The sequence below is a fragment of the Carassius auratus genome, chromosome 8 (genome assembly GCF_003368295.1).
Source record: "Carassius auratus strain Wakin chromosome 8, ASM336829v1, whole genome shotgun sequence".
Lineage (NCBI taxonomy): Eukaryota > Metazoa > Chordata > Actinopteri > Cypriniformes > Cyprinidae > Carassius > Carassius auratus.
This window is the reverse complement of record NC_039250.1, coordinates 14,815,591-14,828,238: the sequence shown is the minus strand read 5'-3', so window position 1 is coordinate 14,828,238 and position 12,648 is coordinate 14,815,591. Positions and strand designations below refer to the sequence as shown.

Below are 12,648 nucleotides of genomic sequence, written 5' to 3'. Positions count from 1 at the left end.
ATAATGCAAATGTAAATAACAAAACTAAATTGAAATTTTAAAACAAGTCCCAAATCAAATAAATAAGTAAGATCTAATGAAATATTTTCATATAAACAAAACAAGGCTTTGTCTGTGCTCTTTCCATTCAAATGAGAGGCAACCACTGCATTTAATCATGATCCAAACAAAGATGCTGCATACATGCAACATGAGCAGATTTCAATCTAAATTAGATTATATAATTTCACAATTTGAAAAAAACTGAATGGTTTGACTATAAATAAAAATATCTGCATGAAACATAAACATCAGACGAGCTGAAGATTCACTTTCTGCAAGCAGGTGGCGCTTAAAGCGTTTCCTTGGTTTCCGCTTTAAACAAAGCAGTGCTGCCCTTGTGAACTTTAATATGCATTATACAGAGGCAAGATGAAAAGAAAAAATACCATCTAAACTTTTAAAGACAGTAAGCTCCTCTCAGACATACATACATATAAACTCCTACATCCTAATTGAATAGTGATTTGTTTAGCATCTCAACCGATTTGAAACATTACATATTTGAATCGATTTTCAACCAGCTCATGGTTAATCGTTACATTCTTATGTTCTAGTAAGGAAATTAATAAATGGAAGCCATTAAAAAAATATCTATTTTTATCAACCATATTTTCTTTGTCTCTACTGCATAGGACAATAGGAGTCTGACAGGAAATGTCTGATCAAAAATGTAACATGTTTTTGTATTATCTTGTTCTGGTCATATTATATTAAATTAAAAACAGCAGACACCAACACAAAATCTGTAATGGTTTTACTGATATTATTGGGACTTGAATTGGTTTTAATGGAAACTGTTATGGAGCCGGTTTCTACTGGTAATTGGTCACCTATTGGTGGCTTGTTAAAACACTAAATCCTACTGGAATATGTCCCAAAACACACTACATTTTGGCTTTAATGGTTAAAAGTCAATCTATTGTAATGTTTGTAATGGTATCAGCAGGGATAGACAGAAATATGAAAAATAAAATGCGATGCAAGTCAATGGCTAACTGGTTATAAACATTCTTCGAAATATCTTGATGTGTGTTTAACAGCAGAAAAAGATTCATACAGGTTTGGTGCAACATGAGGGTGAGTAAATGATGATGGAATATGGTGATGAAGGAATATCTCTTTAAAAAAAGTTCAGCCAATAAAGTAGCTTTCATTTCAGGCAGATTAGAATTGTGCAGGTGAAGAGGTTCTTGCATGATTTCTTGCAGGATTTTTTTAGCTGACTAAGTCTGGTTTAGAGCCTCCAATCGGTTTTTGGCCTCCTGTTAATTGTTTCTTGTTAGCAAGGTTGTTTTGAGGTATCAGGACATTAAATGTTGTTGAAATCTTACCCAAATGACTCCATCTCCACATGTACCCTCTAAAACACATGCTGTTAAATGAAGGACTTCATCGTCAGCACATCACGACTAATTAGCTTGCCTCCACTAGCCATGCTCACCTAGCACTACAGAAAGTCAAGGGCCTCTGTCAGCAGTTTATGAACATGTGTTCGGCGGCCCAGATGCTCATTAGCCAGAGCTAGAGTTGGCTCTCACAGCTGCAGTCCGGTCTACACAGCGCATGCCAAAGTACATTCATCTTTTCTGTGATTATCACAATGTGAACGTGTTTAGCAAGGATGAACGAGCATGTTAAAAACGGCAAATTCACCTTACGTTTGTTTTACTTGACCCGGAGACATTTTTCATGCAAGAGAGGAGAAAATGTCAATTTTGGCTCATCGTCTGAAAATGTGGCAGAGGAGCGTGTGTGTTTTGCATTCACCACTGATTTCCCTCTCCACACATTCTCATTTATATTTATCATGGCATAACAGGCATGACCTTGCTGATGTAACAGCATTACTGTTTGTTGCTAGTGGGCACTGATGATCCATTTGTTTACCGCTATATGTGTGTATGAGAGAGAGAATCGCAAGGCTCTTCGTCCTCTGCCAAATGCGCTGCCAGTTGGTCCGTGTAGTGCGAGAGAGAGAAACTGACCCGAGAGAGAGTGTTTCTGTGCTTGTGCCAAACCTGTAGTGTGTAAAGTGCCAGGCATGCCCACACTTTACAGCCTGGTGTTAACAGTGTTCTCTCGACACCAGGCAGGCATGATAAAGTCTGACTATTCCAGTTTATATCAATGAATGACGCTGTGTGAGAGAGATATGTGGAGCTGGTTGCCCCTTTAAGGGACTTCAATGTCTTCTATGTGGAAAATATTGTTTATTGAATTGTCTTCAGACCTCCTGTGTAGGTAATAACGGAGCACTGACACTGGGATCTCACCCAGAACAACTGATGGCTAAATCACAAAATGCCACTTGTTAATATCTCTTCCTTTCTCGTGAAGCCTTTTTAGTGATGTAAAGACCATAGAAGGATTTGTGAAGACGCAGAGCAGTGTTTGGATCATTTTGCAAATGTTATTGTTCTTAACTAGCCAATATATTTTGACTACCTGGAGTCTGAGGAAAAATAATTAAATGTAAAATGTCCCCAAAAGGTCTTTGGACCTGGAAGTCATAATTATAGAAGTTTTTGAAAGTTACTACCTTACAGTGCAGTCAAATTCATTAGCTAAAACTAAATCTATAAAAAAATGCCATCACTTGAAATAAAATGAACATTAACTGAATTAATTAATTGAAAAAAATAAAAGTATAAAAAAACTAAGTTTTTATATACTTTTATTGTTTTAAAATTTTTGGGTGGTGTTATGCAAATATTCCCACATAGTGACGTAGACGTGGGGGGGGGGGTTTAAATGAGGTGTTTTAGGAGGGCGTGACTCTTTACTTTTATAAAGAATATCTCTTTGTGTTTGAGTCTTTGCAACTTTAGGGATCTTATCTGTTTACACACAGCTTGTAACACTTCAAAGAGAATGGAAAAATTTTAATCGCATCAAATGACCCCTTTAACATCTCTATGTCATATTTTATTAAGATTTAGTTTTTAGTTAATTTAGTTTTCTTTTTTGTACTTCAGGTTAAACTGAAGAACAAAAAAGAAAACTAAATGAGCTAAAAACTAAAAGTTAAAGGTCCCGTTTTCTCACTTTTTTGAAGCTTTGATTGTGTTTACAGTGTGCAATATAACATGTGTTCATGTTTCGCGTGTAAAAAAACAGTATTTTTCCTATCTTTTCCTATCTGTATACCGCTGTTTTCACTGTCATAAAAATGGGCTGATGACTTCCTTGTTCTATAAAGTCCCTCCTTCAGAAATACATAACAAGTTCTGATTGGGCCAGCGGTTCCTGTGTTGTGATTTGACAGCAGCTTAGCGCACGCTGTCCTCCTGGAAACAACGCCTTCTCCAGACAAAGAGGGAACTGCTCCATCTTTTAAGAATAATTCTGTTAAATAAAATATCTTACTTGGCATTGAACTTTGAGCTTTAGAATTTTACAGATATTATTTATACTCTAACAACAACATTACACACTAATTAAAGTTTAAAACATGGAATCACGAAGAACGGGACCTTTAATAAAAAATTTCATAGAGATGTTAAAGGGGTCATTTGATGCAATTTAAATTTTTCCATTCTCTTTGGAGTGTTACAAGCTGTTTGTAAACAGATAAGATCCCTAAAGTTGCAAAGACTCAAACACAAAGAGATATTCTTTATAAAAGTAAAGAGTCAACCACGCCCTCCTAAAACACCTCATTTAAACACACCCCCACGTCTACGTCACTATGTGGAAATATTTGCATAACACAGCTCAAATGTTCACACAAAGAAAGGAGTAACTTTGATTCATTGGTGTATAAAGTACCTGAAAGCCATACTCAAGTAAAGTACAGATATCTATTATTAGAAGTTGAAGTCACCATTTAGAATATTACTTGAGTAAAAATCTTAAAGTATGTGATATTTATTGTACTTTAAGTACAAAAGGTATTTATTTTTTTATCTGAAACGTACTGAAGTATTGAAAGTAAAAGTAAATGCAAAATGGAAAAGAAGGAAATATATATATATATATATATATATATATATATATATATATATATATATATATATTCATACACAGCTTGAGTAACACGATTTTGTTCAGCTTTAACTCTTGTTATCCATTTTGTATTTTTGGATAAGAATTAGAAGCACTTCATCTGTACTTAGTGTCTTTCATTCCAGCATAAGAAAACATTTGACATTACATCTGAAAAAGCATTAGGTATATTTACAGTTTGTGTATCTCAGAGGGGGCATGGATACAGTTAACCTGCAGTTACAGATGGAAAAATTATGTAACAAAACACAACTGGGTAATATATATGTTTGAATTTACAAATATTAATGACTGTATTCTTGGTGCAGATCCCAACTTTTATCCTTTCCATTCCCAGGTCAACGCGGGACAGTGAAGATGACGATGATGAAGAGCGGAGAGGAAAAACATGTACTCTGCAGTACCAGAGGGCCATGGTGCGTGTGCTCACACACTTTGTGGCTGAATCCTCAGAGACACGAGGTCAGGTGACTCACATGCTGGGCAGCGATTGGCAGGTGGATATTACGGAGTTAGTCTGGGACTTCCTGAAAGTAGAGAATCCACGAATCGCTAGGCTGAGAGAGGGACGTGTTTTGGAGGGTATGGACACAGGCATGACCAGCATTCAGGTTTGTATATTTTCAATAATTTTAAACCCCACGTCTGCCAATTCAAAGTCAACACCTCTTTTAAATTATAATTTGTAAAATATGTTTTTGCAAAAAAAAAAAAAACACTTAAAGACTTACACTAATGTGTATTCATGGTGAAAAGAAAATATGTTTTAACTTTTTATTTGATGGTTACGACATTTATAGCATCATTGTTCACCTAAAAGTTACCTTCAGGCCATCCAAGATGTAATTCGTTAAAACAAATTTGGAGAAATTTAGCATTGTCACTTGATACCCATGGATGGGTGCCGTCAGAATATGATTCTACGAGTAATCAACACAACTCCAGTCCATCAGTTAGTTTCTTGTGTAGTGAAAAGCTGTTTTTTTTTTAAAAAAACATACTTGTAACTTTATACTGTCATCAAAATATGAGTCCATAATCCATAATAACTCTTTCTTTAGTTATAAAGTCAGTCCAATGTTGTCCTCTCACATCAAAATCTACCAATATGTTTGCTTAGAACTGTTTTCATTTGTAAATGTCACTTAATACTTATTAATACTTAAGATTATTATTGTGATGTTTTTATCATTCACTGACTGCATAGGATCCATTGTTGAGCAAGTGATGCAATGCTACATTTTTCCAAATATGTTTTGATGAAAAAACAAACTCATCTACATCTTAGATGACCGGAGAGTGAGTATACTGTCAGAAAAATTACAATTTTGGGGTGGACTATTCTATTCTTTTAAATTGAAGATTTTCATATAGAAACCAGCGTGAATACAAAAGGCAAATTTCTAAGGACTTATCACATTTTAAACTAGATTTTTACTTTTCTTTGTCTTTGACTCTGTATTCTGTACATCAAGTACCATCACTGTACCGTGGTACTCCCAGCATACCTTTTCTACAAGGTTGAACACAGCCAGTACTAAGATGTTACCTTTTCCGCAGCTCACTTTCCTACAGTAAAGTGGGCTGATATTGCAGCGTACATGTGTCAGAGGAGGCGTTAGTCATCTGGATTTATTTTGTTTTTCCTGTCTGCTTTGAGAGCAGATACCTAATATGTGCTCGTCTGCAGTGAAAGTGTGGGCAGGCTGGAGACTGTCTGTAACACCTTTTTATTGCATCAATCACTAGACGGGTTTACAGCTCTGTGTTTTTGATGTTTCAGCCTGTAATTGGAGGTAATCCCTGTGGGCAGCGCTGTCTCCACCAACCCAGATTGGTTATGATGCTTGTATTTAATAATGTGCTTTTGTGTGTATGCTCTGCTCTAGGTCCTGTCCCCGCTGTCAGATTCCATCCTGGCAGAGAAGACGGTGAGGGTTGTGGATGATCGAGTGACCATCACTGAACTGGGCCTGCAGTTGGTCAGTGGTCTCGCACTCAACCTGCAGCTCAGCACAGGAAGTAACCGAGCCATCAGCGCCACGGCTACCACACAGGAAGTGCTAAGCAAACCTAAACAGGTAATTTCCCATCACAAAAACAGAATATTCACTGTTTTCCTGAACAACCAATGGGTGCCACTATGACACACCACTGTTATACTGCTTAAATCTAATTAAATATCACTGTAGAAGCTACAAGAGTTAAAGGGATAGTTCACCCAAAAGAAGCATTGAAAATACATTTTGGTTCAAAAATATAAATGTGGCGAGTGGGGCGGGGCAGAGAGGCGTGGGAACGAGGAGTGAGGCCAGGTGTAGTGATTGGAGATGAGCTACACCTGCGCCCCACCGCCGGTCTTGAGTCCCACGTAGGAGATGGAAGGATATAAAACTGGAGTGACGACCGTGAAGGACGAGAGAGGACCAGGCCTGGGACATTATTTTATGTGTTTGGCTTTTATTTGTGCGCGTCAGTCGCCGTGAGGGGCTGACGCGCTGTTTTGTTTATTTTGAATATTAAAGTGTTTTGATTGTCCGCCGGTTCCCGCCTCCTTCTTCCCGATGTATATGGAGATTTTATTGTTACAGTGGGGGGACTCAAGACCGGCGGTGGGGCGCAGGTGTAGCTCATCTCCAATCACTACACCTGGCCTCACTCCTCGTTCCCACGCCTCTCGGCCCCGCCCCACTCGCCACAATAAAAAACTACGACTTTATTCAGCATTGAGTTCAAAACAAAGCAGTTTGTGATATCCAGTTTGCAAATGAATCATTCGTTGTAACCCGATCTTTTTTAACCAGTTCACCAAATCGAACTGAATCATTTGAAACGGTTCACGTTGAACTGGTGATCCATTTTCTTAAACCGGTTTATTGAATCGAACTGTCTGAAAGAAGTACTGGTGATCCGAAATCCGATGTAACCGGTTCTTGACTTGTGAATGAGTCAATGTTTTGTTCATTATCTGGCTCGGTGTTCATCTTCACAGCAGTTCAGTCAGTGTACTGTTTGAGTGCATGCATTACTCCGGGATATTGGTTTGTTTGAACTCAGAGGGAGTGTCAGCCACATTAAAAAAGTTAACAGCTTAAGTCATTTGTGGATTAATGCGTATTAGAGATGCGAACAGTTTAAAATGATTCAGTTCGATTTTGGTGAACTGGTTCAAAAAGATCCAGTTATATCGAATGATTCATTCACGAAACCGGATATCACAAACTGATTTGTTTTGAACTCTCTCACAACAGACACGGAAGAGAAGACAATGCTGAATAAAGTCATAGTTTTTGCTATTTTTGGACCAAAATGTATTTTCGATGCTTCAAATATTCTAACGGACCCTCTGATGTCACATGGACTACTTTGATTATGTTTTTCTTAATTTTCTGGACATGGAGGGACTGAGAGCTCTCGGACTAAATCTAAAATATCTTAAACTGTGTTCCAAAGATAAACGAAGGTCTTACGGGTTTGGAACGACATGAGGGTAAGTTATTAATGACATAATTTTGATTATTGGGTGAACTAACCCTTTAAATATGAGCACCGATTCAGTATGTGACGTTTCCCACCACACAAATAAGGTTTCTAAAAGGAAATAACCATATAGAAAATTAACAAATCAGAGAAAGAAGTCTATGACTTGTGCTGAAGACACAATTCCTTTGACAACAAAGCTATAGAACTTAACCCTTTTAATTGATCACTCTTATAACAATTACGCGGAATGGGATGAACCGGTGTGAAATGATGGCCAGGGCAGAAGTTTTGTTCATGTAAAACATCTTTTAGCTCGTTTTATTTTCGATTATGTTGTTTCATTGTAGGATATACTCTCTTGGAAAACCGATTGGTCTACGTTTCTCTGGAAAATACACAAACTGTAGTCCATTATATAATGACGCCTTTGAAACTCACTGCAATTCCCTCTTTCTATAAAAACCTATTAAGGAGCGTTTTTCTACATTGGTCATTTGTTGCACAAGTGTAATGGATAACCCATGGAAGAAAGTAACTACGGTTGCCCATGGTTACATCTGTCATGCTTAATTATGGCTTTGTTAATGGTCTCAGGAGAGGTGGTGAATGTGCAGTGCTTCAGTACCTGGACTCAATATAATTATCTTCTAGTTGACAGTCTTAATCAATATGACATACCTCAGATTAGCATCAGCGCAGTGCTGTTGTTAGTTCAATCCTTTCAATTAAGTAAGACATACATGTGTTTGTGTGTCTCAGAGGCTCTATTAATTCTAGTGGAACTTGGTATAACAATGGATATTAAGTACCAGAGCTGTTTTCATGAACACATGAATTTCAAGTTTTCAAGTTTCAAACAAAGAGAAATTAATTCTTCCTCATCCTCATGCACAATTACCACTAAAACGGTTTCAAAAACCTAAATGGTATTTTACACTGTATGTGATTGTTTGTAAGCTTTTATTGTGATCTCGCCATGACACGTGAGCAACAAGCTGTAACGGTTATCTTTCATGGTGTGCAGTGTTGTCCCTGATCTGTGATCTGCCACGTGTCTCCTATTGAAAATGAACTGAGAACACCCAGATGGTGTGCACCATGTAAAACGTGTTTAAAATGTCTGTAGTTGAAACGAAGCCTTATAAATGACTGATTTGTTACACCTTACATAGGTAGTGTGTCTGCTATAAACAAGTGCATCACACAAATAGTGTTCCTCATATTAAGCACACAGGAGATGCAACTCACAAATGATTATATGTGACATGAGGTTTCTGGAAGGAGGTGGGAAGATTATTCCAAAAAATATACAGTACAAGTATTAAACAAACATAAATTATAGTGCCATTCATTATAAGAAACATTTCTGATAACAAAAAAAAAATCAAGAGTAAATTAAAAACAAAATAATTAAAATTAAAAATAAATTGAAATGACTTGCATGGGGGAAATGCGCCATACAAACAAACTTGGGCTCAAGTACCTCTCTCGAAACCAAATATGTTTGCTTTGCGCATGTTTTGCATAATCGCTGTTAATTGCATTATACAAGTCACTTTGAAATATAAGTTGCAGACGGCGAATTTTGAAAAGGCAAATGTCAGCATAGGAATCTCCAGTGATAAAATGGCAGTTCAGCTGCTGGCATAAAGCTTTGCACTAATTAATACCAAACAAGTCCATCTTCCAATAGTGCTGGCCATCAAAAGGGTTCAAATATAAAAAAAAAATCAGATATTTCAACAACAAAAAAAGAAACCATTTAAAACACATTGCATTCCTGAATTTATAAAGCACTGCAAAATCCCTCTGGAGCTCACGGTATGCTTTTAAAGTATTACAGATATTATTTTGACCTCCCTCATTTGCCATCTCAGTGCATGATTAGAGTGCTCTGGGAGTTTTCCCTCCCCCGTAGAAGGATTTGTAGCATGTAATTCGCATACAGCGAGCATTGATGTCTTGGTAAGTGAAGAGCTTAAGATGCGTGTGTGTTGCAAATCCCTATATACAGCCCCATATCCATAATAGCACTTGTGTTATCTGCTCATATCTTTTAATCTGACTCCTTCTGACCCACCAAGTGGAGCAGAGACCACTCTGATCTCACGGCCTACATTAAAGGATTGCTGTGTGGAGTCAGACACAGTATATTAGCAGAGTAACATGCAGTGACACATGGGCTCCACAACAAAATGAAGGAGCTACAGTAACTTATGGTTTACTGCCTACATAGGCACACTACATAGACCTGATGAGTAGCCACTCACACGGCTTTAGTACAGTTAAACTTATTCAAATGTATAAAATCCACTGTCCGTACATATGCATTATTGGACATTAAACTGTTTTCCTTTTTTTTATTTTACTGATTTTATGCTAGAAAAGTTTAATAGGTGAAAAAAAGTAATGGCAGATGTTTTCTTTAGTAGACATTTGGTATGTCTTTTATTTCATGAGACAGACTATTCAAATGAAAATGATAATGTTCAATATGGCAGATATATACATATATAGTATATAGAACTTTTTAGTAATAAGGTTGGTACACTTTATTTTAAGGTCCAATTTGTGCTATTAACAAACAATTAACTATGACTTTCACAACAATTAACTCCAAATTTGCTGCTTATTAATAGTAAGCAAGGTCAGATTTGGGATGTAGAATAAGGTCATGCACAATATGTGCTTCATAAGTACTGATAAACAGCCAATATGTTTATAATAGACTTGCTAATAAATTTGGCCAAAATAAGGCATTTTATGAGGTTTGACATTTATTCCAAGCAGCTTTTGCATTGCTTGCCTATAATGGCTAAAAACACTGTAGACAGACATTGAGATTTTCGACTTGATAGTTATGCCCTTGTACTGAATACTATTTTGTCTAAGTAGGTTAAAAATAACAATAAACCCTACAATCAGCCATTTTAATCAATTTACAGTATAAAAAAATGGATATTCATATTCAGGTCTGCTAAAGATAGCATTTAAAGATTACCTTTAGGTGAACATTAGATGATGACGAAGTCATCCAAGTGAGAAAAGAGCAAATTAACATGCACAATCTGTTAACTCTAAAACACAATGCAATGAAGTTTAAAATTCAAAATACTGGTAAAACCCCTGTAAAAAAAAAAAAATCCTTAAAATTCTGCAGTATGTCGTGCCCTACTTTAACATATTTTTTTAGATTGTATCATGCATTTATAGTTGCTACACTCAAACATATCTTCTGTTTTTCTCCTTGCGCTCTGTAGGAGGCGCTGATCAGTGCATGGCTGCAGTTCAGTGACGGCTCCATGGCTCCTCTGGACCTGTACAACCCGGAGCACTTTGTTCTGACCGCTACCTCTCTGGATGAGGATGTCGTGTCCGTACGGCAAGACACAGCAGGCTGGTGGCCCGTTATTTCTGCACGAGCCGAGGGTCAAGGTCTGCTGGTGCATGTGGAAATGACGGTATCTGAAGTGTGTCAGAAATTTAAGCGCCGGAGCGTCCTGGCGGCTGGAAACTGCAACATCCGCGTGAAGTTCGGTAGTAGCGAAAGCGCCTTGAGACCACGTGACTTTGGCCAGGATGAGGACATGGACAACAGACCAGGAGACCGTAGACAGAATCCGTCTCTCCCGGATAGGACCGGAATGGACATCCACTACTATGGAAGCTCCATCTCAGACATGGAAGACGGTATCATGAGAAGAATCACCACTACAACCAAAACAGCAATCATCAGGAGGCCAGACGGAGACAAGCTCTCAGATGACGGGAGCCATTTGCCCGGCATTCCCAATGATTTCTCAGACTTCCCCGCTCAAGTAGACCTTCCCCGAGGACATAATGTGGATGAGGACGACCTCCAAATACCTCATGGACTTACTGACCTTGAAATTGGGATGTACGCTTTATTAGGTGTCTTCTGTTTGGCTATTCTGGTTTTTCTAATCAATTGCATCTCATATACCCTCAAGTACCAACACAAGGAAATGTCGATTGAAGGCCAGGAGAGCTTGAACCACGCCCACGACTGGGTGTGGCTGGGAAACGACGCCGAACTTCTGGAGAGCCACGTAAGTTTGTCTCCGCAGACTGATGAACACATCACCATTATGGATTCCAGCTTAGGAGGGTTAGAGGAAGGGAGCCACCTTCTCAATGGCGGCTCTTTGCAGAAGAACGTTCAAGGCCAGGTGCACCGAGGAGCCGAAACCGCTACGGTCTGCACCGGGAAAGACAGTAAAGGCGATTCGCCAACGACCAAACGAAAACGCGTGAAGTTTACCACATTCACCACCATCCCAGTGGAAAGTGTTAGTCCGGCTAAGGAAAAGTTGGGAGTGGATTCTGACAATGACATTAAGTGGGTATGTCAGGATGTTGAGCTTGGTGACTCCAAGGAACTACGAAACTATATGGAGCGGCTAAACGACAGTGCTTTAAAGGAAGTGGCATAGTCAAATCAATGTGTGCGAACTGAACTCACCCTTTTGCCTTCGTAATAGAGACAAGTACGAGCCAGGAAACAACTGCTACATAAACCTAACTGAACACAACACATCAGTCATTACATAACAAAGGATGTCTCGCATTCTTTTGGTTTGACAATGCCAAGACAGAGAGAACAGCAGACCTATGGCAAAATATGACAATTTAACAAGATGGATCAAATCTTTTTTGTATGTTCATTTGTATTATGTTCTCTTCTTTTTTTAAATGATTTTATTTTAGCACCTTTTGTAGTTAAAAACGAAACTGTATTTCCAGGCTTGCCAATGCGCTGCACTCACTTATGAGGCTACAGGACTGTATGCAGATGGTGACATGTAGATTAAAGATTGTAATAATAATGAATCATTGTAAATAAAGTGCACATAGAATGGTTTGGATTTGGACGCCCTACCAGTTTCATTTCTGGCCAGTGTATTGCTTGCTAGATTCTTGATATATTTAGATTATTCTCCCAGAGACCTTGAGTCACTAAGTTTGACATGTGTGTTTCGGTCTTTTTTTTTGTTGGTAAAGAGTGTCACAAAACCTTTTCCTCAGCCTGAGCAGTAAACATGTTTTTCGGCCCAGAACTGCCCAACTAAATCAATTACACAGTTCCTTGAGGATCTT

The 12,648-nt window shown here is 38.0% G+C and overlaps 1 protein-coding gene across 2 annotated transcripts in view; it reads left to right on the top strand.

Annotated features, from left to right (window-relative positions):
- LOC113107395 (transmembrane protein 132C) overlaps positions 1-12,433 on the top strand; it is a 210,893-nt gene extending 198,460 nt beyond the window's left edge. Inside the window, exons 7-9 of one of the 2 annotated variants that reach the window (XM_026269881.1) lie at positions 4,385-4,658; positions 5,937-6,128; positions 10,791-12,433. In XM_026269881.1, coding sequence (XP_026125666.1) covers positions 4,385-4,658; positions 5,937-6,128; positions 10,791-11,984 — 1,660 coding nt within the window. In that variant the 3' untranslated portion in view covers positions 11,985-12,433. The remainder of the gene's footprint in view (positions 1-4,384; positions 4,659-5,936; positions 6,129-10,790) is intronic. The other variant, XM_026269882.1, reaches the window with a different exon arrangement.
- Positions 12,434-12,648: the final 215 nt, after the last annotated feature.